Source organism: Dendrobates tinctorius, unplaced genomic scaffold (genome assembly GCF_039654945.1).
Source record: "Dendrobates tinctorius isolate UK_male_01 unplaced genomic scaffold, ASM3965494v1 ptg000136l, whole genome shotgun sequence".
NCBI lineage: Eukaryota > Metazoa > Chordata > Amphibia > Anura > Dendrobatidae > Dendrobates > Dendrobates tinctorius.
In genome coordinates this window covers 5,666,428-5,693,904 of record NW_027361804.1, presented here as the reverse complement: position 1 = coordinate 5,693,904, position 27,477 = coordinate 5,666,428, and the positions used below count along the sequence as shown (strand labels likewise).

The 27,477-nt window shown below is 45.0% G+C and overlaps 2 protein-coding genes across 4 annotated transcripts; both read right to left on the bottom strand.

The window, feature by feature from the left end:
- Positions 1-3,008: 3,008 nt before the first annotated feature.
- LOC141048518 (E3 ubiquitin-protein ligase TRIM11-like) lies at positions 3,009-8,474 on the bottom strand. The gene has a single exon (XM_073544196.1). It carries the CDS (start codon positions 6,851-6,853, stop codon positions 5,054-5,056), a length of 1,800 nt encoding a protein of 599 aa, XP_073400297.1. The 5' UTR covers positions 6,854-8,474; the 3' UTR covers positions 3,009-5,053.
- A 50-nt stretch (positions 8,475-8,524) lies between these two features.
- LOC141048517 (sodium- and chloride-dependent GABA transporter 2-like) lies at positions 8,525-26,114 on the bottom strand. Of its 3 annotated transcripts, none has more exons than XM_073544194.1 (15): positions 25,700-26,114; positions 23,773-23,999; positions 19,914-20,048; positions 19,623-19,763; positions 19,454-19,535; positions 19,063-19,195; positions 18,524-18,658; positions 16,248-16,351; positions 14,105-14,229; positions 13,102-13,214; positions 12,542-12,679; positions 12,121-12,223; positions 10,340-10,440; positions 10,079-10,249; positions 8,525-9,506 (listed from the first exon to the last, which is right to left on the bottom strand). In XM_073544194.1, exons 2-15 carry the CDS (start codon positions 23,984-23,986, stop codon positions 9,399-9,401), a joined length of 1,803 nt encoding a protein of 600 aa, XP_073400295.1. In that variant the 5' UTR covers positions 23,987-23,999; positions 25,700-26,114; the 3' UTR covers positions 8,525-9,398. The 3 variants fall into 3 exon arrangements, with proteins under 3 accessions (XP_073400295.1, XP_073400294.1, XP_073400296.1); XM_073544193.1 differs by having other exon boundaries at positions 23,773-23,991; XM_073544195.1 differs by lacking the exon at positions 23,773-23,999 and having other exon boundaries at positions 25,700-25,792.
- Between the last annotated feature and the right edge of the window lie 1,363 nt (positions 26,115-27,477).

Here is a 27,477-nt window from a genome sequence, read left to right as displayed (position 1 = left end):
ACCCCCCGCCCCAGCAGCAAACATGGCGGAGGAGTTGGTTTTCTCCTGTCAGATACCTGCTCCTTCACCCCAGTCCCACTGCCACCCTCTGTTACCCTCCCTTCCTTTGAGGTGCACTCTGTGCGCATCTACTCCCCCTCCAACTGGCTGTCATCTACCGCCCCCCAGGGCCAGCCACCATCTTCTTTGACCACTTCACCACCTGGTTACTTCATTTCCTTTCCGCGGACATCCCTACTATCATCATGGGCGACTTCAACATCCCCATTGAAACTTCCCTCTCAGCTGCCACTAAACTCCTATCTCTCACTTCCTCCTTCGGCCTCACTCAATGGTCTTCTACAGCCACCCACAAAGATGGCCACACACTGGACCTCATCTTCACCTGCCTCTGCTCCCTATCTATCCTCTCTAACTCACCTCTTCCTCTCTCTGACCACAACCTTCTCACATTCTCTTCCCTCTTCACTCCATGTCTACAATCCCCACCCCACAAACTTTCACACCCTCACAGGAATCTTAAACACCTTGACCTACACTCTTTCTCTGAATCCCTCCTCCCTCTTACAGATATAAGTCCCTTACACAATGCGGATGATGCTGCCGCTCTATATAACACCACAATAGCTGTAGCTTTGGAATCCGCTGGCCCACTTACACATACCAAAACTCGCAAAATCAACAGACAGCCCTGGCACACCAGCCTGACCAAAGAGCTGAGGCGAGCTTCCAGGGCTGCTGAGCGCAGATGGAAAAGATCCCACTCCAACGAGCACTTCATCACATTCAAACAGTCCCTCACTACTTTCAAGACCACACTCGCCACAGCTAAACAAACCTACTTCTCATCTCTCATATCCTCCCTGTCTCACAACCCTAAACAGTTATTCAACACCTTCAATTCTCTCCTCTGCCCCCCAGCATCTCCTCCCTCCCCACTCATCTCAGCTGAAGACTTTGCCTCATTTTTCAAGCAGAAGATTGATAACATCAGAGACAGTTTTGGTCAACAGCCCCCAGAGCCCTTCCTCCCAACTTCCCAGCCCTCCACCTTCAAAACCAACTTCTCCACCATTACAGAAGATCGACTCTCCACTCTACTCTCAAGATCACATCTCACCACCTGTGCACTTGACCCGATCCCATCCCACTTCATACCAAACCTCACCACAGTCTTCATCCCAACCCTAACCCATCTCTTCAACCTATCACTAACAACTGGTGTTTTCCCCTCAAGCTTTAAACATGCCTCCATCACACCTATCCTCAAAAAGCCCTCTCTTGACCCATCCTCTGTATCTAGCTATCGCCCTATATCACTTCTCCCCTATGCCTCCAAGCTCCTGGAACAACACGTCTACCTTGAACTGTCCTCCCATCTCTCTTCTTGCTCCCTCTTCGACCGCTTACAATCTGGCTTCCGGTCACACCACTCCACTGAAACTGCCCTTACTAAGGTCACCAATGACCTCTTAACCGCCAAGAGCAAGCGACACTACTCTGTCCTCCTCCTCCTGGACCTGTCAGCTGCCTTTGACACAGTGGACCATTCCCTATTACTACAGACCCTCTCATCTCTTGGCATCACAGACTTGGCCCTATCCTGGATCTCATCATACCTAACAGACCGGACATTCAGCGTCTCCCACTCACACACCACCTCCTCACCTTGCCCCCTATCTGTCGGAGTCCCACAAGGTTCAGTCCTAGGACCCCTGCTCTTCTCCATTTACACCTTTGGCCTGGGACAGCTCATAGAATCTCATGGCTTTCAGTATCATCTCTACGCTGATGACACACAGATCTACATCTCTGGACCAGATATCACCTCCCTACTAACCAGAATCCCTCAATGTCTGTCCACTATTTCATCCTTCTTCTCCGCTAGATTTCTGAAACTCAACATGGACAAAACAGAATTCATCATCTTTCCCTCATCTCACGTGACCCCCCCTACGAACCTATGAATTACAGTAAATGACTGCCCACTCTCCCCAGTCCCACAAGCTCGCTGCCTCGGAGTAATCCTTGACGCTGATCTCTCCTTCAAACCACATATCCAAGCCCTTTCCACTTCCTGCCGACTTCAACTCAAAAATATTTCACGAATCCGTTCATTCCTCACCCAAGAATCTGCAAAAACCCTAGTCCATGCCCTCATCATCTCTCGCCTTGACTACTGCAACCTCCTGCTCTGTGGCCTCCCCTCAAACACTCTCGCACCCCTCCAATCTATTCTAAACTCTGCTGCCCGACTAATCCACCTGTCCCCCCGCTATTCCCCAGCTTCTCCCCTCTGTCAATCCCTTCACTGGCTCCCCATTGCCCAGAGACTCCATTACAAAACCCTAACCATGACATACAAAGCCATCCACAACCTGTCTCCTCCATACATCTGTGACCTCGTCTCCTGGTACTTTCCTGCACGCAACCTCCGATCCTCACAAGATCTCCTCCTCTACTCCCCTCTTATCTCCTCTTCCCACAATCGCATACAAGATTTCTCCCGCGCATCACCCCTACTCTGGAACTCTCTACCACAACATATCAGACTCTCACCTACCATGGAAACCTTCAAAAAGAGCCTGAAGACCCACCTCTTCTAACAAGCCTATAACTTGCAGTAACCACCGATCGACCAAACCGCTGCATGACCAGCTCTACCCTCGCCTACTGTATTATCACCCATCCCTTGTAGATTGTGAGCCCTCGCGAGCAGGGTCCTCGCTCCTCCTGGACCAGTTATGACTTGTATTGTTTAACATTATTGTACTTGTTTTTATTATGTATACCCCTCCTCACATGTAAAGCGCCATGGAATAAATGGCGCTATAACAATAAATAATAATAATAGTAAATAATAATAATTATATTGTGGGGCACTATATGAGGCCATTATACTGTGGGGCACTATATGGGGCCATTACACAAAGAGCTCGGCGACTCTGATGAGGGGCAGGGAGGTTTTTATATGGAAAATCCAGCAAAGATACGACCTTCACAGGTGATTTGAATAAAAGGAAAATTTATTTAGAATAAAGTTACAATTAATAGATCTATATACAGTATATAAAAATGAATTTATGTGTGTGTGTGTATCAGTAACGCCCACTCTACATAGCAACCAATCACTAAGCATCTTTCATTTCACCAGAGCTGTTTAAAAGAAGCTGAGCTGTGATTGGTTGCTATGAGCAACAGTTTTTCCTTGTAGACAGTTGTGGTAACTGAGGCCTATTATTCTTATCATTTCTATGGTGTTATCGTCCTTCTGTAAAGCTGGAAATAACACAATTTATTACCATGCCGACACAGACCACCCTCTGACACAAACTGCAGGGGGAGCCCAGTATCACACAGGATAGGATTAGATACACGGTTCAGCAGACTGTATCACGCAGGATAGGATTAGATACACGGCTCAGCAGTCAGTATCACACAGGAGAGGATTAGATACACGGCTCAGCAGTCAGTATCACACAGGATAGGATTAGATACACGGCTCAGCAGACTGTATCACGCAGGATAGGATTAGATACACGGCTCAGCAGACTGTATCACGCAGGATAGGATTAGATACACGGCTCAGCAGACAGTATCACACAGGAGACGATTAGATACACGGCTCAGCAGTCAGTATCACACAGGAGAGGATTAGATACACGGCTCAGCAGTCAGTATCACACAGGATAGGATTAGATACACAGCTCAGCAGTCAGTATCACACAGGATAGGATTAGATACACAGCTCAGCAGTCAGTATCACACAGGATAGGATTAGATACACGGCTCAGCAGAGAGTATCACACAGGAGAGGATTAGATACACGGCTCAGCAGTCAGTATCGCACAGGAGAGGATTAGATACACGGCTCAGCAGTCAGTATCACACAGGAGAGGATTAGATTCACAGTTCAGCAGACAGTAACACACAGCATAGGTTTAGGTACACAGCACAGGAGACAGTGTCCCACAGGATAAGGTTAGATGCACAGCTCATCAAACAGTATCACACAGGACAGAATTAGATACATAGCTCAGCAACAGGATGTGCCAAAGTAGAGGACATTTTCATTCCAAGAATTCCACTCATTCCATCTGATTTGCCTTTTGATTTTAAATGCCTCCAGTTTCCACTTCGACTGGCATTTGCAATGTCCATTAACAAGTCTCAGGGACAGTCCTTGAAAGTAGTAGGGATTTGCAATCTCTATGCTTTTCTCAAGGTCAACTTTACGTGGCCTGTTCAAGAGTTGGAACTGTCAAAATCTGTTCATCTTTGCACCGAAAAGAAAAACCAAAAATGTTGTTTATCAAAAGGCTCTTGAATGAGTTGAAAATAAAATACTATCAATACTTGGGTAATCATTTAGTTAATTTGTGTTGCAAATCTGTAGTGTTGAATATGTGATGTGAAATGTTTTTATGTGCAATATAATCATTATAATTTGTTATAACTAACCACAGTAAGTTACTATGCCCGGCATCGCCGGGCTCTTCAGCTAGTAATCTATAAAGGGCCCCTACGAGAGCCCTATGAGTATGACGGAGGGATCTGCTCTGTTGTAAGGTTTGATAACGGAATAATGAACATCAGTAATAATGAAACAATTCACAAACAAAACACAAACAATTATTCGTTTTCTAGGATAATTCTGTGGTGATAGACTTTGGGGAGTCTCGTTTCTGAGATTCCATCTTATCTTCTGTACAGACCAGCATCTTACAGAGCAGCCTAATATTGGCAGGTGCAGCCTTGAGTTCTTTTATCTGATATAAGACATGATTTTATAAAGCCGGTATATAGCTGATACATAATACGTAATATAACATATGGATTATAATAGCTGCAATGATTATTTTCTTTATTAGTTTTCACTTCTATTTTCATCTTCTCCCTGAATCAAAATGGCAGATACCAGAGAACAATAAAGTGTACAGTGTACAGCCTGCAACGGAGAAGACTACAGACTACTGACCAGACACACCTGGAAAAATGGAAGAGATCACCTGTAACCACACCCAGCGATGCCTGCATCTTATTGGCTGAATGGTCACCAATCAGATTTTAATTTCTGTGATGCTGTTTCCTCACAGCTGCTTCCCGATAACTTTATAGATCCTCCACATACATATAACGCAGCATGTAGAGGCTCGGTAAAGGTGGCAGTGAAGGTGTGTAAGTGTCTGATGGGGTCACACAGCTCATAAAAGGACAGCTGCCCGGCCTCATAATCCAGACATATCCTGAACCGATTACTGGAGATCCGGTGAGGTAACAGGGTCTCATTATCATCATGTGTCACTGAACAGAGATTATTACACACCAGCCCTCCATATAAACACCAGGACTTGTTATTATCTCCAATGATTGCCTGACCCCCCCTCCTGTCTATACTGGGGTAACACATCCCCACCCTCCACAATACAGATCTATTGATCACCACATCCCAGTAATGTCGTCCTGAGGTAAATCTCCTCCCGCTCATCACCTGATTATACTGAAATCTCTCTGCTGTTTCTGGACGATTCTCTCTTATTCTTGTCCAGGTCACAGTTTTCAGGTCGTCTGATATAAGGAGATTATTATTAGCCGTGTTTACATCCAGTAATATGTCTGCAGGATCCTGAACATAGAAGGTCACATTTATACCTCTTATCATAGCAGACAATGTGTGTGATATGTGTGAGATCAGCTCCGCACCCCGATCACCTCCACCATGTCCTCCTGTGTTCTCATCACCTCCATCATGTTCCCCTGTGTCCTCATCACCTCCATCACATTCTCCTGTATCCTCATCACCTCCATCATGTCCTCCTGTGTTATCACCTCGCTCCTCCGCAGGATCACACAAGTCACCGGTCTCCGGTTCCTGTAAGACAGTCAGTGGATCCGTCATGCACAGCTCCTCAATGTTCCTCATCTTCCTGGACAGCTTGTCCTTCTTTATTTCCAGCTTCTGAATCACATCAAACAGTGACATTGACACATTCTTTTCCCGCCTGGAGATCTCACTCAGGATCCTCTTCTCCAGGTTGTCCACCTGTCTCCTGATGTCTATAAACAGGACAGTGACTCTCTTGGTTTCTCCAGCTGCTTTTTCTTGAGCTTTTCTCCTTTGCTCCTCCAGACTCTGGACTCTTACGTCAGTTTTCTTTCTCTTTGTAATCAAATTCTGAAGAACATTTCTCAGTTTCTTCTTCTTCTTCTCAGAGGCCTCCTCCAGCATCTCCACCCGATGTCCCCGATGTTCTCCGGCCAAGCTGCAGGACCCACAGATACAAGCAGCATCCTCAGTGCAGTAATATTCCAGGATCTTCTTATGGACAGAACATTTCCTGGTCTCCAGAGAAGTGGTGGGATCAGTGAGGACGTGTTCTGGTCCTTTGCTGTGAATTCTCAGGTGATTATCACACAGAGAAGCCTCGCAGTGTAGACAGGATCTAACAGCAGGTACAGGAGAGTGCACACAGTAAGTGCAGCAGATCCCGGTAATCTCCTCTTGATGTGGATGAGTAGACAGGAAATTCTCCACTACGTTATGTAATGTTACGTTCCTCTTCAGTGTTGGCCTCTCCTGAAACTCTTCTCTACATTCAGGACAGGAATAAACTCCAGATCCGTCCTGGGTATTCAGGACCTGATCAATACAGTCCCGGCTGAAGTTGTGTCCACATCTCAGGGTTACAGGATCTGTATAAATGTTTAGACAGACAGAACATTCCAGCTCCTTTCTTAAGCCAGCAGACGCCATCGCTGACAGCAGTCGGAAGAAATGAAAGTGAAAGTCTGTAAAGTTCAGAAAAGAGTGGGTGTGATTAACATTTATCACCATTGGTGAGGCCAGGTTCATTCTCTTGCAAAAAAGTTAAAGGAGTTGTCTACTACTGGACAGACTTTCTAATGACCCCTGTGTGTAACATAAATCATGATAACCTCTGAACAGGTGCTGATCCTCTGCACTCAGGGATGTGTTGCCTGCCCGTCTTCTGGCATCAACATCTGCTGGAATTGTCATGTGACCACTACTGTCAATGATCGACTGCAGCCTTCACAATTCATCTGAGCCTGTAGCTGAGTTCAGACACTTGGTCCGTGTGAAAAAACTCATCTGACCAGCATTATTCAATTGCAACCAAGCAAGTGGCCAACATCATAGGAAAATTCTCTTTACCCTTCATTCTAGATCTATTATGACTCTGATCATGAAATGCATTTTTCATCAGAGAAAAAAATATTTAAAAATTAACAATAACAACCCTTGTTGCAAAAGGGCCCACAGTAATCTATTTCTGCAATCTATTTCTGCAATCTATTTCTGCAATCTAATAACCATCTTGCCATCCTGCTACTGTGCATCCATCTCTCGAATTCCCACTTGTGTGTTTGGATTCTGCCCACTCAGATGTCTACGACTTTCTATATCAACTTCGATACAAAAAACGCACACCAATAGGTAGAGGCGCCCTTCACTGATCTACCAACCGACCGGTTATATAGTAATAATACCAAGAAAATTTATTTTCACAACATAAGTGGCACCAGTGATATCTGCCAGCCGCTTATCGCAAATTTTATAGAAAAATAATTTCTGTTGGGTCTTTCGAGGAAGACCAAGAATCTACATCTATCTTATGCTGAATGGTCACTTAGAGGCAACTGGTCTTTCATGATTGGATGTTCCCTGGCAGATGACTAATTAGAACTAAATTAGCCAGAACAAGCCATGGTCATCAGCGATAAACTAGCCGGGTCATTTTTTAAAAACATTAAAATTTTAGACTTTTTTGTTTGAGGAGACTACATTACAAATGGTTTGATATTGATAAAAAAAAATGATGGAAGGAGAACGACGTAAAAAACTCGTTGGTGAAAGAGTTCAGAGGAGACTTCCAATAGTCATTCTGACAAACGAGAGGTGCACGGACAACAGCACTTCAGCCAAGTACATCACTGGTGTTCGACTAACATGTCCGAATGCACAACTCATCATTTCTTAGCACGGAAGGGCTTTATCATCAGATGATCAGAGGGCAAAAGATCTCAAGGGTCACTGTACAGTGGAAAAACATTGGACAGATGAAGCCAGATTTCGGTTTCACCATGCTGATGGGTGAGCTAGAATTGTGAGCAAGCATCAGGAATTGATGAACCCTTCCTATCAGGAAAGAACCGTTCAAGCATCTATAGCTGAAACAATGGTGGGGAGGGTCCTTGACAAACCCTGGTTCCTCTGATACATTGCTTTTCTGGCCTTCACAGTACCCAGATCTTAACCCTATAGAACTCTCAAGGGTAAGGTAGCACGGGCACAGCATGTCATCAATGCTTCTATTTGATGTGTGGCAAATACAAGAAGCTATCTTGTCCTCTTGGGCCAATATTCCTGCAACACCTAGTGGAGTAAATGCCATTTCAAATAACTGATTCTCTAGAACACCAGAGAAGCGACCTGGGTGACCCCTCAGTGTATATGGATAGCCAGCGAAACATGTCACAATTTGCAAATGAACCATAAGCCTCATGGGTATCTGAACGAATTTATTACATTTCACACTCTTGAGTGTTATACATTTCGTGTCATAAACTTGTGTTAAGAATTGTTCTTTTTTCCTTAATGTGAAAATTCATTTCACATCTGATCCTTTGGAAGGGCGAGACAAAACCCAAGAATCTCTGAGAAGACTTCTATTATGAAAAATGTACAATCATCATGATACATCTGCAAAAACTGATCTCAGTAGAGCAAGTTTGCATGTTAGCAGCTCTAAAACCCATGCCATCTTCCACTCCACACTTTATGCCAAGGTTCACCAAATTGGTCAATGATGTGCCTTGAAACTAGAAAATTGTAGTCAAAATTGGTCTTTTAGAACATTTCAAAGTGTTGGAATTTATTACTAAGGACAGAATTGAAAATCCATCACACAAAAAAAATTAGGTCTAGATCAGGATGATGTTCCCATATTTGAGGTTTCACTGTATTTGACCTTTCAACTAGAGGTTTGCGAATAATACTAGCATTGGTCTGTACAATTAAAGTTACCCAATATCCAGAACCGAGGCTCCAGTCATAACGTGCAGGAGCGGATACTATTTCAGTGGAGATCACAGCATGCGGCCACGTCACCAATTTATGGTAGTTTAGGTGGACCCATCACATCTTACACTACATTATACTCAAAGAATTGCTATTGGTTCATTATAAGTCACAAAGTAAAAAAGGAAACAGGACTAAACAGTACAACACTGGTCTGCTCCAAATTAGCAAATCTCCTTCATACACGATGGTCAGATATACGTGTGATCCCGTCTTGGGTCCTAAATGTATGTTTCACTCCGCGTGCAGAGCCGACGGGTAGGAATCATGTACGTCTGTCCATACATACAGCTATGTCCTAACACTGTGATTCATCTAGTTGAGTTACAAGTGTTGGTTGTATCTGGTGGTCCCGTAAAGGTTTCTGAGGCAGGTCGGGGTCGGCGCAGGTCAGCTGTCGAAACCTCTGAAATGTAAAAACGTAAAACAAATCAGCTGAAGACTAAATCCACATATAACACTCAACAGGAGACTAGTAAACCGTGTATTGTACAAATGACCATGTGATCACAGGTTCGGGTCTCTGGGGGCAACTAAGATAATTATAAAAAGATAGTTTTAAAAAAATGTAAGCAAAAATTAAACTAAAACAATTTAAACCACATTTTTTTTTCATTTGGTAAAATACAAATAAAATCTATAGAACAAAAAATGTGTACAAGTCCAAATGATTAAAATGTCACATTATTAATTCCTCACTCTGAATGCAGTATATAAAAAAGGGAACCTAAAGGGATCATAATGCGCTATGCAGGCCAAAATGGTACCGTCTAAAACTCCAGCTCAGAAAACAATGAGGGGTGAGTTGTGTCCTAATATTCTGCCCCAATGATCTGGACTGTGCCTGGCCAAACTGATGGACATGAAGCAATGTTATAGCCAAGAATGCCCACTGAGCAAAAGGTTACCTTGGCATCACCGGAATTTACCACCAGACACATTAACAATTACAGATCATTTTGAGTCTCCACGACTTACCTCTGCTATCGGTCCTTTGATTGTCGACACTTTATAACAAACCCATAGTGGGATACAAATCATAGATGCAAGCGCTAGCAGCCAACCCACGGCGTCCCCCCACCAGGGGTAGGTATAACGCTTGTTGTACTGGAGAGGAGTGTATTTTACCAGTGAGAAGATAAATGTGGCCTGGTAGAAGAGAAGACATCAGGTGAGAATTCGATAGGCGTATTACAGCAGCTCACCCCCTTCCACAAATTATTAATACTGCCATCTCACCAGGCACACAGCAGGAGTAATGAACAACCAGCAGTACTTGATGATGGGCAGGGGACGGTATCCAATCATATGCTCCACGTTGTCATAGAAGATATCGGCACCTAGACAACCAAGAGTTTTTTATTAAGTTCCGTGAACGTAGAAAATGTAACCATGCTGGTTAAGTATTGCTAGAGATGAGCGAACCTTTCAAGGTTCTGTTCGGTTCGGATTGGTGAACATCCCAATGTCCACTGAACATACCCGAACTTGACTTCAATGGGAGCCAAAAACAAACACATAAACACCTTCAGGGGGGTAAAAAAGCTAAAATTAGGGGCAGCCACCAGGAAAAGTGGCATCAATTGACCCATCAAGTGTGCTATAAATCTATAAATAAAAAAAGAAATTGATGTGGGTTCCCCTGTATTTTTGATAACCAGCCAGGCAAAACTGTCAGCTGTCAGCATTAGCAAGGCTCATTATCAAGAATAGAGGGGTCACCACACTGTTTTTTTAATTATTTAAATAAATAATTAACACAGTGAGAAAAAGTCTTATGGTGCAGCGCTGATTTCACCGAGGTCACCGCAATTCAGGGGCCTGGCTGGGATCGCAGCCTCAATTACGTCACAACTTGTCACTGTTGCTGCGCTCGGAACAGCTCATTCCTCAGTGGGTCTCAGCCCGGACGGTCGCATCTTGGCACCATCCAGGTTGAGAACTGTTTATCCCCAGACATGGATTACTGCGTGGGACAGAATGTTGGACAGGTGAGGGATATTGTTGTTCTTTATTTTTGTTTTTTTTACAGGAGACGATGGCTCCAGTGGAATGGGCGATGACACAAGTATGGTTTAATTTAGAATCATTAAAGGAGTCTGTGTCATTCTTCCAATGAAATAACAGGATTAGTAATGGATAGGTGTCTTATAGACGCCTCTCTGTTACTAACTCGTGAGCTTGATGTCACAGGAGAATAAAACGGTAACATCAACCCCACAAATATGAACCCAACTTGCCACTGCCACAGGTCAAGTGGGAAGAGCCAGGCAAAGCACAAGAATTGGCGCATCTGATCATTTCTGGGTGGCTGCGAGCTGCTATTTTTAGGCTGGGGTGGGCAATGCCCAATGCCCATTACCAGCTTGCGAATACCAGCCCCAGCTGTCAGCTTTAGCTTGGCTGGTTGTCAAAAATGGGGGCAAAACACACTGTTTTTTTAAATTATTTATTTGCATATTTAAAAAATATGGCGTGGAGACCCCTCTATTCTTGATAACCAACCTTGCTGAAGCTGATAGCAGAGGGTTGCTGCCACACCTGTCAGTTTTGCCTGGCTGGTTATCAAAAATACAGGGGAACCCCACAAGATTTGTTTTACATGTATTTATTTATAGTGCAGGCGGTGTCTGATGAATACGCCTGCTCTCACTGTTAATAGTTGAATACAATTCTCAACATTGTCCCCTGCCAGTGCTGATCACAGGGGACAGTGAGTTGGGCTGTCTTCATTTCAACACCTGGCACCAGGGAACAGCGGGAACTGTACCGTTTATTTCCAGGCGCTGGTACATGTCACACTGATGACACAGGGATGTCATCAGTGTGCAGGTGTGCGGGACGTTTTGCGGTCCATGCTGCAACCGGACACACAGCCTTCGGTCATTTAACGATCTTTGGCTGATTTTCAGGAAAGAAACACGGGAATTCATATGTGCTACGTTCGTGCCATATTTGAGATGGGCGAACGTTTTCCGAAAAAGGTTCTCTTATCTCTATCTCTAAGTATTGCCACTCACCATAAACCCAACCAATGCAGAGGGTCTCAAAGATGGCGACAAACAGCAAACACATTCCACTGGCAGCGTAATAGTCGAATAGCTGGAATACGTACATGCCACCCTGGGTGGATACAAGTAAATAACTGAGGACTTTTCATATAATAATATAAAACAGTCTGTAATCCTATCAGAACCAGTCTGCGGATGCTCAAGAGCGAATCAAGAAGGGGACTCTAACATAGGTTGAACCTTTACCCGTTTCGATGGATGGTTTACCGTCTTCCAGACAAGAAAAGTAGAAATCAACTTTACCATGTCTTCTTATCTCCGACATTAAATGGAAAGTTTGGTGGGGAACCAAGTGCTTGACATCCCATTCCTAGCAGTAGGGGCACCAACAATAATGGGAAATCTTCATGTTTACTGCCCCATTCCATACCTCCGTCAACATGATGAGCCCAATAAGGAAGGAGAATATGCAGACCACCAGGATAAGAAGCTCGCGGCGGTTCTTCTTACGAAAGATACTGGGATACATGTCAACCAAAGAGGTGACCAGACTCTCCACACATACAAACTGAGGAAAAGACAGGCCAGATAGAGGAAAACAGTCAGTGTATCCCAAATCAAAGGCAGTCATTGTACCGTATATGTTTCACTGCTTCTTTATATAGAAATAATGTCTCCTTCTGTATTAAAAAAAAAAAAACACACATTTTGTGTATACACATCCTAGGTAAGCTAATGTGTCTCCGTGGTAACAGACAACAAACCACATGTAGTCAGAACCTGCAGTCATAATCTCTCAAACATTTTCTCTAGTCGTGCAAACCTACTGAATGTGTGTCAGTATAAAGTAGGGGGTGAATGGGAGTATGACGGCAGATTCAGACTACAGGGGGTCTGCTTTTTTGTCTGTTACCATGGAAACTCATAGATGCATTATTTACTTGGATGGATATGGTCTTTAAAGCCATCTTAGATGTTATAAATGGGTACCTGACTGTCCAGACCCAGAAGAATGACCATAATAAAGAAGAAACAAGCCCATAGGGGAGAGAATGGCATCATGGACACAGCTCGGGGGTAGGCAATAAATGCTAAGCCTGGGCCTGGAAAACAAAAAAAAATGATAGATTTCACCACCTAAGACTCTGAACGGGTTACCAAACCAAATATCTTTCAATAAAGCGAAGGACTCCTGTATTTAGTTTCAAGCTGGCCATACACATTAGACTTATGTCGTCCGAACCCACTAATATCGATGGGTTTGGCTGACGGCCTAATGTGTGTGGGTGCGCTGTAAAACTGATGGCCAGGAGAGACGTCAATCGGGTATGTCTGACTGTGGACTGCTGATAATATTGTTCTACCTAAGATAAGCCGCCAGCTGACATGTCAGCGGCTTTCTCATAGAGAACACAGGAGCGCTCCTGTATTCGAGGTACAGCCCCTCCCCAGACACAAGGGAGTGATAGTGATAGAGTAACTACACATATATAAGGATTATGTGTATATACGGTGTCATGTGTTACTGTCTTTCCTTATCTTAGCCTCCAGGTGAGCAGTTGAGGTGTCATTTAATTAACCATGCTCTGCAGATCATGCCCCAATCTACAGAGTCAAGCCAACTAAGGAGCTGCTGAAAGCATGAAATGTTTGTATTTCGTTTGCTCTGATCACCAATATTTTGGTAAAAAAAAACAAAACAGTACAATCAGCCAATTCTTCAGGTAGGGAAGGGAGAAAAGTAGATGCGAATTAGTCTGGTACTGCTTAAAGATGACTACAGACAAAACATGTGACCATGGTCCAAAGAATATTTCTATTTCTTTTTATTGCAATTTTGTCGGGAAAGGACCCCAATTTTAAAGATATTTCCCATGCTATGCACTCTCTCTGGTCGTAGGGACTAAAGCTATGCTTGCTATGTAATATGCTATACTGTATGTCATGCCCACACTGTACACACCCACAATAAAATAAATCTTCATTAACTCACCAGATTCGGCCACCTCTGATATTGGTACCCCTTGCTCTTCTGCCATAAATCCCAAGATGGAAAAAATGGCGAATCCAGCCACGAAACTTGTGCCGCTATTTAGAAAGCATAAAGCGATGCAGTCTCTGCCGGAATGTAAGAATAAGTCAGATCTACTATGTATGAATTGTAACAAAGGCGGAAATTGTAAAAGATGTCGCTTCCCGCCGAGAAAGCCCCATCATATTAATACATCATATCACGCTTCATATCCTACATTAAATCGGTGACGTATCTGCCAAGGAGTCTCTGCCTATACGGGTACAACTGCAGATGGGTGAGGTCTCCGGGGAATATACATGGCGCCTCAATCCTAATTGGCCCTACCCTTAGTTCTAGAATTTTAGAATATTTTCATTTTAATGATGGGTCGTTATGTACAAGATTTATATGGGATGCTATGAAAGTATATGTATGAGGAATATGCACAGGGGAGATCAATAGGATAAAATCCAAAACAAAAATTGCAACAGAAAGTTTGGGAAAAGGAGGCACTTTATATGGCAGATATGTCAGTGACAAGTAGAATAGAATGGGACAATGCACAGAAAATATTGACTGATCATTTGCCTCTCAGAAACAACTGTTTGTTAAAGGGAACCTGTCACCAGGTTTGACCAAGATGACGGCCACCAGCTCTCAGGCCTGATACACGGCATTCTATAATGTTGTATGTATGTCCCCGATCCAACCTGCAGCAAAAGAAAAACAAAACAAATTGACACCCCTTGGACCAGACCGCCGCCAAAGGCAAGTATAATAAAAGGTGTTTTTCTTGTCTTGCAGGTTGGTTGGGTGGGAGGCAGATACACAGCATTATAGAATGCCGTATATCAGGCCTCAAAGGTTAAACCTGATGACAGGTTTGCTTTAGAAAAAATACTTTAATATAATCTGGTTGGAAAAAGAAGTCAGTCATAACTCGATTCGCAAATTTGTAAAGATATGGAGTCCTTGGTTGGATCCTCCAGGGCTGCCCACAGATCTTGTAATTAGAGATAGAATATTTAAAATGTTTTCCCTTCATTGTTCACCTTCTTTTTTTTCTTCTTCTTCTCCTTCTCCCCCCTTCTACGCATTTTATACTCCGTTATTCTAGAACTGCTCTGAAAACGAAAATGGTCCTCTCTGGGATGTCGGGATTTTTGGGTTTAGAGTGGGTTAAGAGATTGAAGTTGAACTACTTTCTTTATGTTTTAGTCTATGGAATTATTATGTCATTTATGTTATCTCTACATTCTTTGTAGGTGGGAAAACTTGCAAAATCTGCAGTGTATAAAATACTTAATTTCCCCACTTGCTTAAGAAAATGAAAAAAAAAATCTGTCTAATTTATTGATAATAGCTCTGGCCATTAAAGAGAGGAAGACTTAAGGCCCCGTCACACACAGCAATCGCGCTGTGTGTGACACGCATCAGCGACCGCCCCCCCCCGCCGGGTATCGCTGATCGTGCAGCCATGTCCTCGGGCCATTTTTTGATCGTTGGTCTCCCGCTGGCCAGCGCGCATCGCTACGTGTGACAGCGGGAGACCAACGATCAGCGAGCTCCCAGCGCTGTAAGGAGATGATGGGAGCTGGTATCCAATGTAAATATCGGGTAACTAAGCGCACGCATCGCTTAGTTACCCACTGTATACCTTAGATACCAGCGTGCTCGCGCGAGCACGCTGGTATCTAAGGTACACAGCGGGTAACTAAGCGACGCACGCACTTAGTTACCCGATATTTACATTGGATACCAGCGTCCTCGCTGGTCCTGATTGCTGGTGAGTATTCGTGTTTGACAGCTCCCCCGCGATCATATAGCAATGCACCAGCGATCCTGACCAGGTCGTATCGTTGGGATTGCTGGTGCATCATTTAGTGTGACGGCACCCTAAGTTTAGGCTCTCTGCTGCCTTACTGTCTTCACAGCTTGGTGAGACTTCCAACCTCTAACCTGGGAGGGGAGCCAGAGAGAGTGCAGCGTGGAAGCTGCAACTGAGGTCTATCCTTTCACTGCCTTCTACTCACTTGTTTCTATTGGATATACCCGCATATTATATTATCATCCCTGACTCCTCTCACTTAAGGAACCAGTCACATTTCATTCTTCAGATTACCTGTAGCAGTTGTTGTGATATTGATTGTAGCTTCCCAGTGCGGTCAGGCATCCCAAACAAATGGCGTACGAGAAAAAGATCTGCGTCCCAGCGTCCATCCAGACCTGCCGAGGACAGTCTGGTGAATGGCAAATATAAAATCAGTTGATAAAGGCCACATCTGTTCCCCATGTCCCTAACTGAACGTATGTAACAGTACAATAGCAAACTTTAAAGATATACTGTGTATATATGTTTTTATTTATTTATTTGTGGTAGAAAAAAAAAATCAGGACTATGCATAAAAAAAAAAAATTGGTTTGTGTCAACCGGTAACTTATATTTCTACTATGGGAATGTTTTTACTGATACTATTTAAAAGTAAATCTGATATTTTGATTAGTTTTTATCTAATTTTTTTGGGGAGGAGAAGGTCAGCAATTGTAAAACGTCAATTCTGAGGTTTCAATTTTTTTTCGCCTTTTGATATTCGGATTAAACAATTTTATAGTTTGATAGATTGGACATCTATTGACATATTGTATTATACATATTGCTCTAATTCTTTATTTTTGAACTGGGAATATGGCGCTGATTTAAACTTTTTTTTTCCAATTTTTAAAACTTTGTTTTTTACTTTATTTTGTAGTTTTCTTAGGGGACTTAGGGAGTCTGTGACTGATTGTTTCTTCTCTGTACTGTAATAGCACAGGAATTGCCATATAAAGAGAGAATTACGTGTTTTTATGAAGTCTTCAGCTGCATTTCTAAGGAGTCCTTACGAAAATGGCAGTGAACCATAATAAGCCATCAGCACCCCACTATGGCATCATGGGGTTACCGAAAGCTTCCAGCGCACCCCTGCTGCCGAGCAATTTAAATGCCGTTGTCAGTGACTGACAGCTACATCTAAATGGTTAAACAGCCATGATCAGTACTAGCTCCGATCGCGGCAGATGACAGCTGTATAACACAGCCAGCAGCTACCAGATATGGTGCGGCCTTAGTTCCTGAGCCTCTCCATATATAACCCCTGTGCCCAAATGATGTACATTTATGTTGTATGGTCACAAATAGGTTAATTAATAACATGATAAAAAATGGCGAACAATATAATTTCAAGCCACAATTCCATTTTGGTGTTGAAAATGCACTTTTTGTCCGATTTGTCCACCTTGCTGCACTGCATAAATTAAGTCAAATTTTACTCTCTATAATTGGGCCGAATTTATCAAATTTTTGCAAAAATGAACAAAGGAAAAAATATGCAAAAGAAATATACAAAATTTTGCTGACCCAGGGAGTCTCTGGATTTTACTTTGCCTGTGGAATGTTTCTAACCCGAGGCCCTCAGCCCCTACTGGGCTCAGATTTGTGTAAATGTGAGAATGGTGACAGCTCGCGGCTTTCAGTCTATGCCACCCTGTTGCGCTCAGCATGATTGGCGCAGCTCAGGGGTCGGCTATTTGACTCGTGGCATGCAAAACAACCGCCTTTGCGCGCTCGCCCCCCCCTGGCCCGGTCACAACGCTGCATCATGTGACTCAAATAAGTGTCAAAAAGTTAATGAGGGATAGCAGCAGCTTCCACAAGTAATTATCGTGGTTCTGCAGCATTGTGGTATTTGGCCATGGTCCATCAGACTCGGGACGGTCATGAGTATCCACGGCGTGCCATGTCTGGCATCACTTAAAGGCGTATTCCATGTCAGAGGAAATAAACATCACATAGATTAACACTGTTTCTTGTTATTTTTCTCGTAATAAGCAGTGCCCGGGGGTCCGGCAGCCCCTTATTTCTACTGGTAATCACCTTGCCAATATATATCAATTAGAGTTGAGCGACTTTGGTCGGATCGGGTTTCGTGAAACCCGAATGAAACAAAAGAGTCGGATGAAACTGGTCCGACTAGGGCAAAAAAAAGTCGGAGTTTCGTCCGAAACCCGACCCCAATGCAAGTCAATGGGAAATAAAAGTCGGCATTGAGCAGATAACATTCATCCACTCAATGCCGACTTTTATTCCCCATTGACTTGCATTGGGGTCGGGTTTCGGACGAAACTCCGACTTTTTTTTGCCCTAGTCGGACCAGATTCATCCGACTCAAATTTTGTTTCATTCGGGTTTCACGAAACCCGATCCGACCAAAGTCGCTCAACTCTAATATCAATAATTAAAGAGCCTCTCCACCCAATGTGTTCCTATAATTTCACCAGAACTTGGAGTAACGCCTATTGTTAATGGTCATCAATAGCGGCTGATATCTTCCTAACACTGCGGCATCCATCTTTAATCACCTGTGGGTCCTGAAGACGGCTGAGGTCCGGGTACAAGTAGAATTTAATTCCTTGTAGAGCGCCCGGTAACGAGACCCCTCGGATGAGCAAAACAACCAGCATCAAGTAGGGGAAAGTTGCCGTTAGGTATACAACCTGCAGAAAAAAAAAAAATCATTACAGACTGATAAGATTTCTTCTATTTTTTTTTGGACGGCTCACATGATGGTGGGCTAATTCAATATCCCCTTATTTCACATGAATGTGAGTGTCCGTTATAGGGTTGGTCAAATAGTCTGGTTCCTGAGCTCATCGTCAAGGGCTAGTGATTGCCCCAAACCTGTGTGGTCACTTAAAAGGGAGTTCCACTTGAATATAAGGATGGACTTTTGTAGAGTTGCATGATAAAAGCTTTAGGTGAAGGTCTGGTAAGAGAACCTAGGATCTTGATGGCTTCTGGACCTTCCAACATGACAGTTTCCCCAACTGCACAGCTTATTTGGGTCAGGTACATATGAAAGGCATTATACTATGGTGTAATTCAAGGAAAATGTCCTCACCTTTCCGGTAGATTTAACCCCCTTCCATATACAGAAGTAACAGATGATCCAGGCAAGAAGAAGACAAAGAGCGAGCTCCCAACGTAAGCTTCCAATCTGATCAATGCCATCAGATATGCTAAGTACTCGCTTCCTGGGGAGAAAATAGGAATTTACTCGGTTTGTGTGGAATCCAGTTACATATCTCTGGGAAATCTAGTATGGTCACATTTCCACCCAACAATTTGATGACAACCATTAAAGCTCCCATTAAAGTTCCCACTGTATATACCACAAGACTTATGGTCCAAAGAGTAACATATGGAGGTATAGATGTTACTACATGTGATCCCAAATATTTATCAGGGACAGGAAGGTCCAACAGAAGGTCACGAAACAGCTTAGAACTTACTCCCAAAACTCGATGACGCTGGATGTCCCATTTACGATCATGTTATGAGTGCTGTTACTCTTGTGAAAATCTATGCAATTCTCTAAGGAATAAAAGAGAAACAATGATAAAAAGTAAATTATATCAGCTATTTCTATTTATTGTTAGGACTATGACCACTGCCACTTACCTGTGTTCCATGAATGGTTGCAGGAAGCCCAAGGAAGCTCAGATGTGAACGAATTGAAGAGATAGAAGAAGGCCCAAGCCAGGACTATAATGTAATAAAAGTTCAGCAGGATGACAATGACTTGAGAAGAGTACCCAATGCCTGGAAAAAAGAAAGAAGAAAGTTAGTGTGTGTCTAGCTGGTGGCAGTCCGTAGGCAATTGCAATCTGTGTTCCCCGTATAATATGGTCTTGGTGGTCAATCAGACAGAAAAGCAAGATGATGAAAAGTGAAAGAGTTGTCCAAGCTGACCTTCGAAGATGGGGCAGATCTTTCTCCATGATGTGACCCCTCCCTGACTGGTATATTGTCCTAGTGCTGTCTCCAGGAAGAAGACTGGAATTCCACAGGTGAAGAGGAAGATGAGATAAGGAATAAAGAAGGCTCCTGCATGGTGAGAATAAGAAGTCAATCAAAAAAATGTTATGATGTGATGTAAAGGATGTGACGTTCAAGCCTTGACACCCGTCTTTTGTATAACAATCACAAGCCTTAAAACAAACATCCATCATGGCAACATTACACTTCACATGGACTGGTTAGCACAAAGAGTCAACACATCAGGGAAGGAACAGCCAAAATATCCAATTTCTCCAACCTTATTATCATCAGATACTATATACACTGACGAACAAAAGGGTAACAATATTTTGAACTTCTGGCTTTCAGGCTCCATATCTCACCATCCACTACAGCCTTGGAAGTGAGACCACCATCATTTTATAGACAATCATCTTGGCTTTTGACTTGCAACTATTTTGCATATGATTAGTTATGCAGATTATTGGCATTGTCACTGCATTGTTACCTTTTTGCTCTTAAAAATCAAACCTTTTTTTTTTTTATTATTATTTTGTCAGTATTTGTGAATCCACATTTGGCTTTCAACACTGGGCTGCTCTCCATCAGAGTCTAGCATGGCTCGACCGAAATCTGATCCCAGGTCTCTTCTACACGTTTCCCATGTTGGTCCATACTGGTTGCCTCACTTGGGAATTTATACAACTTTTTCTTCAACTCTACCCACAAGTGTTCGATTGCGTTGAGATCTGGGGACTGTAGGGGGCAAATCTGGCCCCTCTACTTAGTTGTCATATCTTCGCCAATCTCGTCATATGCTTCTGGTCATTGTCCTGCTGGAACACTATGTCGTCTTTTTCTTACCAATAGTCCTCGAGTGTACGGAGTAACTCATGTTGTTGGATACTCACAGTATTGAGACCACCATCGATCCTGGTCAAGTATCCAACTCTTTTGGCTGCGAAACAACCCCACATCAGACTTCTTCCACCGAACTTCATATTTCCTTAAATTTCTCGATCCATTAGCCCATTTTTCACTTGTTTCTTCTGGACCCATTTGCACCCATCAGCGCCTAGTCGTTTGACTTTCATATCATCACTCCAAATCACCAGTTTTTAATCTTCTACTGTCCACTTTTTGCAAACTCGAGCCGACAATTTTTATGATGATATATGAAGCATATAAGCCTCCTCCACTATTGTGTTTGTTGCACTGGAACTGATAGACCTTGTGATGATGCGACTTGTTGATTCCGATAATTTTCCTGTACGTTCACCTCTTGGCTTCTGCATGGATCATCCAACTGTCATGGTGCCCACATGTTGCAATTTTCTTGGCCAAGAAACCGCCATCGATGAGCTGGATGATTCTGTTTATCTCTTTCCTAGGGAAATCGTCTTCAAGGCTCTTCGTCGATTCAAACCAGTGACCTTTCACTTGGGAATCAACCTAATAACACCCTGATCTATTACAGAATGTGTGAACAGGTTGTAATTTCTGGTATACAAGAAGAAAAAGATTTTTCCACCACCAAGAGCAAAACAGTAACAATGCAGTGACATGACGAGAATCTGCATAACCAATCAATGCAAATTAGTTGCAAGTTAAATCTGTGTATGAGATAGCCAAGATGATTGTCTATAAAAAGATGGTAGTCACACATTGGAAGCCATAGTGGATGGTGAGATATGGAGACTGGAAGTCAAATGTTCAAAACATTGTTACCCTTTTGATTGTCAGTATAGGACCAATTGTTGTGAACAAAGGCAAAGTTTTTGCCCCATGTCTTCCTAAAATGTATCTATTATTGGACTATTAGTGTTGCAGAACCTGAAGTATTTTTGTAGCTTCAGTGTCATATTGTGGATTGGAAAGTTGCATTGATACCAATTAAACTATCGACCTACAATGAAACTAGTAAGTGCATCCTTCATCAGGAATGGGTCCCATCTTTCAGAAAGCACGTGTAAGCATTTCAGTGGTGAGATGGAGATATATGTCTTCATGAAAACCAACCATAATACCACTTGTCCTCATCAGTAGTAGGGATGCCATCTCATCAACAAGACTCAACTCTCATTGAAAACTAAACCTATGTCCCACTCGTCCTCATCACTGGTAGAGACCAACCTAACAGCCAGATCTCATGCAAAAATACTCCATGAAAACCAAACCTATGACCAACTTGTCCTCATGACTGGTAGAACTCCATCTGCTAGATGCCACTGACAATACTCATATCTCCATGAAACTTAGGACACACTTGGTGTCCACACTCAAGGGACACCATGGTCTCATACCACCATTAAAACCAATTTTAGACGTATTGTTGGGATCACAGCCAACAGATCACACCACCAAGACATGTCTCCATGAATATTAACCCTTGGACCCTCTTGTCCTCATCACTGATAGAACCTGAATGGCAAGATGCCACTAACAAGACTCATATTCTCATGAAAAATCAAACCAAGATTGGTGGTAACCACAACTAACGGACTGAATCAACAAGTCTCATGTCTCTATGAAATCAAAGTCAGGTTCCCCATGTCCTCAAGATTGGTGTGGACACCAGTTATCAAACTCCAATAACAAGACTCATTCATATATGAAAACTAAGACTGACTTGGCCTCAAAATTGGTAGGGAGAGATCTTCCCAACAATACTCATGTCTCAATCCAAACCAAGTCTATAACAGAGTTGGCTCAGGTCTGGTGCCATCCTATTTGCCATAAAGGTCATTTTTTAGAAGACCTGTTGATTTTTTTATGGGACCTACACAAAGCAGCTGCTAAAGATTTACCGATCTGTATGGATCAGTATGAATATCGTCATTCATGGACATTAAGCCTCTCGGACGGTTCCAGCCTCAAACTCATTCACTAACACTTGAACTTTTGTGTTGATCTCCTCGTTCTTAGACTTTGGACCCATCAGGAGTAGTTGTGGATAAACTACTTTCATTCTTCTACTCCCATTCGGCACTGACTTGTAAAAATGTGACCAACAGCAGAGGGGGAAGAATGGGACGGGCACAGAAAGGCCTCAATCTGTTCTTAGAATAAAAGGAGCTCTTTTAGGGAACTGGAAAGAATTACTACCCGTGTGAGCCGATGGTTAAAAACCAGGTGGTGTGCATGGAAGACATCATTGGTACAACACAGGTTCACTGTCCTCGGCATGAAGAGGCTGATAACAGAAAACAAAGGTGGGACGATAAATTACAGGGTCAGGTCTCGATTAAATTGTTACCAGTACCAGTGAGCACACAACCAAAAGTCCAAAGTGATGCGGTGACCACATGGTGATGGCGACTGCACACTGTTCACTGACACTGTATACAGCTGAAAGAGATGATGTGTATATATATATATATACATACACACATCAAGTCCTGCCCCTGCCCACATTTTAAAGTGATGACAGCTTATGCCCCTCAATTTGAAGGGACCAGACGACCATCTAACATATATGGGGCCTCGCAAAAGAATTATCAGACATTCATGAGAATTCAGCAATGATCCACGCAAAGTAGGAGCCGTGAATCTTTGGATTTTCAGGGAAAGGGTTCTGTAAGTTTACGTCATTTCTTTACTGTTAATTCCAAACACAACAATTAACGCAAATCCACCGTAAGAGCAAAATCCTCCAGGAAATAAGCTTGAAAAAATTCCGGGGCAGATTATTGGGTAACATCGTCACGTAAAGAAATCAGTCCAATCTGCGGTCCCCCTCTACATATTTCAACACTAACCCAGGTCTTCAACTCTGCGGGCAACTGACATTGAGCGCCTTCTCTAAACATACCTCCTCCGTTCTTGTAGCAGAGGTACGGAAATCTCCATACATTGCCCAATCCGATGATCTCTCCGGCCACTGACAGCACAAACTCCATCTTATTGTTCCATTGGCCCCGTTCTGTCATCTGTTTACCACCGTCATCCTGAGGCTCCTTCTCCATCAGCGGCTGAGATGGAAAAAACTCCCCATTCCCCACCACTCCCGGGACCTTGTTATCCATGACACCTGCAGAACTGCAAGAAAGATAAATGTTCTGTACCCCAAGTGTCAGTGTCATTATCCTGTACCCCGAGTGTCAGTGCCATTATCCTGTACCCCGAGTGTCAGTGCCATTATCCTGTACCCCTAGTGTCAGTGTCATTATCCTGTACCCCGAGTGTCAGTGTCATTATCCTGTACCCCGAGTGTCAGTGCCATTATCCTGTACCCCGAGTGTCAGTGCCATTATCCTGTACCCCGAGTGTCAGTGCCATTATCCTGTACCCCGAGTGTCAGTGCCATTATCCTGTACCCCGAGTGTCAGTGCCATTATCCTGTACCCCGAGTGTCAGTGCCATTATCCTGTACCCCTAGTGTCAGTGTCATTATCCTGTACCCCGAGTGTCAGTGCCATTATCCTGTATCCCAAGTGTCAGTGTCATTATCCTGTACCCCGAGTGTCAGTGCCATTATCCTGTACCCCTAGTGTCAGTGTCATTATCCTGTACCCCGAGTGTCAGCGTCATTATCCTGTACCCCTATTGTCAGTGTCATTATCCTGTACCCCCAGTGTCAGCGCCATTATCCTGTACCCCTAGTGTCAGTGTCATTATCCTGTACCCCGAGTGTCAGTGTCATTATCCTGTACCCCGAGTGTCAGTGTCATTATCCTGTACCCCGAGTGTCAGTGCCATTATCCTGTACCCCTAGTGTCAGTGTCATTATCCTGTACCCCGAGTGTCAGTGCCATTATCCTGTACCCCGAGTGTCAGTGCCATTATCCTGTACCCCCAGTGTCAGTGTCATTATCCTGTACCCCCAGTGTCAGTGTCATTATTCTGTACCCCGAGTGTCAGTGTCATTATCCTGTACCCCGAGTGTCAGTGCCATTATCCTGTACCCCTAGTGTCAGTGTCATTATCCTGTACCCCGAGTGTCAGTGCCATTATCCTGTATCCCAAGTGTCAGTGTCATTATCCTGTACCCCCAGTGTCAGTGTCATTATTCTGTTGCCCGAGTGTCAGTGTCATTATCCTGTACCCCGAGTGTCACTGCCATTATCCTGTACCCCTAGTGTCAGTGTCATTATCCTGTACCCCGAGTGTCAGTGTCATTATCCTGTACCCCGAGTGTCAGTGCCATTATCCTGTATCCCAAGTGTCAGTGTCATTATCCTGTACCCCCAGTGTCAGTGTCATTATTCTGTACCCCGAGTGTCAGTGTCATTATCCTGTACCCCTAGTGTCAGTGTCATTATCCTGTACCCCGAGTGTCAGTGTCATTATCCTGTACCCCCAGTGTCAGTGTCATTATTCTGTACCCCGAGTGTCAGTGTCATTATCCTGTACCCCGAGTGTCAGTGCCATTATCCTGTACCCCGAGTGTCAGTGCCATTATCCTGTACCCCTAGTGTCAGTGTCATTATCCTGTACCCCTAGTGTCAGTGTCATTATCCTGTACCCCGAGTGTCAGTGCCATTATCCTGTATCCCAAGTGTCAGTGTCATTATCCTGTACCCCCAGTGTCAGTGTCATTATTCTGTACCCCGAGTGTCAGTGTCATTATCCTGTACCCCTAGTGTCAGTGTCATTATCCTGTACCCCGAGTGTCAGTGTCATTATCCTGCCCCCCCCCCAAGTGTCAGCGCCCCAGTCCTGCCATTCTGGATGATATAGTCTGATATAAATGATGCTATTACTGTTCCGGTTCATAATAATGATCTGGAGATAATTACCTTTTTGTGATGAGTGATTTCCAGGATTGTGGAGAAATCCAATAAATCCAGAACTGAGCGACGGGGTCAGGGGGAGCCCATCATGATAGGAGAAGTCGGATGGTCAGTGCACAGAGAATGTAGCCTGGCAGTCAGTGAATGGAGTCCAGAGCATCCGATCAATGGAGTACAGGGGTCAGTGGGTGAAGAGAGAATCCTGAAGGTCAGAACAGAGACAGCAGACCATCGCTTCAATGCTGGATGACCAGGGGCCCGAGCAGGGAGACAAGAGACCAAGGGTCAGTGCAGGGAGAGCAGAGACCGGGGGTCAGTGCAGGGAGAGCAGAGGCCGGGGGTCAGTGCAGGGAGAGCAGAGACCGGGGGTCAGTGCAGGGAGAGCAGAGGCCGGGGGTCAGTGCAGGGAGAGCAGAGACCGGGGGTCAGTGCAGGGAGAGCAGAGGCCGGGGGTCAGTGCAGGGAGAGCAGAGACCGGGGGTCAGTGCAGGGAGAGCAGAGGCCGGGGGTCAGTGCAGGGAGAGCAGAGGCCGGGGGTCAGTGCAGGGAGAGCAGAGACCGGGGGTCAGTGCAGGGAGAGCAGACGCCGGGGGTCAGTGCAGGGAGAGCAGAGGCCGGGGGTCAGTGCAGGGAGAGCAGAGACCGGGGGTCAGTGCAGGGAGAGCAGAGACCGGGGGTCAGTGCAGGGAGAGCAGAGGCCGGGGGTCAGTGCAGGGAGAGCAGAGGCCGGGGGTCAGTGCAGGGAGAGCAGAGGCCGGGGGTCAGTGCAGGGAGAGCAGAGGCCGGGGGTCAGTGCAGGGAGAGCAGAGACCGGGGGTCAGTGCAGGGAGAGCAGAGACCGGGGGTCAGTGCAGGGAGAGCAGAGACCGGGGGTCAGTGCAGGGAGAGCAGAGACCGGGGGTCAGTGCAGGGAGAGCAGAGGCCGGGGGTCAGTGCAGGGAGAGCAGAGACCGGGGGTCAGTGCAGGGAGAGCAGAGACCGGGGGTCAGTGCGGGGAGAGCAGAGACCGGGGGTCAGTGCGGGGAGAGCAGAGACCGGGGGTCAGTGCAGGGAGAGCAGAGGCCGGGGGTCAGTGCAGGGAGAGCAGAGACCGGGGGTCAGTGCAGGGAGAGCAGAGGCCGGGGGTCAGTGCAGGGAGAGCAGAGGCCGGGGGTCAGTGCAGGGAGAGCAGAGACCGGGGGTCAGTGCAGGGAGAGCAGAGACCGGGGGTCAGTGCAGGGAGAGCAGAGGCCGGGGGTCAGTGCAGGGAGAGCAGAGACCGGGGGTCAGTGCAGGGAGAGCAGAGACCGGGGGTCAGTGCAGGGAGAGCAGAGACCGGGGGTCAGTGCAGGGAGAGCAGAGACCGGGGGTCAGTGCAGGGAGAGCAGAGACCGGGGGTCAGTGCAGGGAGAGCAGAGGCCGGGGGTCAGTGCAGGGAGAGCAGAGACCGGGGGTCAGTGCAGGGAGAGCAGAGACCGGGGGTCAGTGCAGGGAGAGCAGAGACCGGGGGTCAGTGCAGGGAGAGCAGAGACCGGGGGTCAGTGCAGGGAGAGCAGAGGCCGGGGGTCAGTGCAGGGAGAGCAGAGACCGGGGGTCAGTGCAGGGAGAGCAGAGACCGGGGGTCAGTGCAGGGAGAGCAGAGACCGGGGGTCAGTGCAGGGAGAGCAGAGACCGGGGGTCAGTGCAGGGAGAGCAGAGGCCGGGGGTCAGTGCAGGGAGAGCAGAGACCGGGGGTCAGTGCAGGGAGAGTATCAGCACATGGAGAGCAGAGCATTGGGTCAGTGGTGGCAGAGGGTCCACTCTTC

What these genes read in the sequence shown, in the direction of transcription:
- LOC141048517 (XM_073544194.1), bottom strand. Translation starts at nt 23,986, where the DNA reads ATGGATAACAAGGTCCCGGGAGTGGTGGGGAATGGGGAGTTTTTTCCA. An exon ending in TATCACAACAACTGCTACAG is followed by an intron (nt 14,230 to 16,247) that starts GTAATCTGAAGA and finishes ACATTCCGGCAG; the next exon opens with AGACTGCATCGCTTTATGCT. An exon ending in ATCAGAGGTGGCCGAATCTG is followed by an intron (nt 13,215 to 14,104) that starts GTGAGTTAATGA and finishes TTTGTTTTCCAG; the next exon opens with GCCCAGGCTTAGCATTTATT.
- LOC141048518 (XM_073544196.1), bottom strand. Translation starts at nt 6,853, where the DNA reads ATGAACCTGGCCTCACCAATGGTGATAAATGTTAATCACACCCACTCT.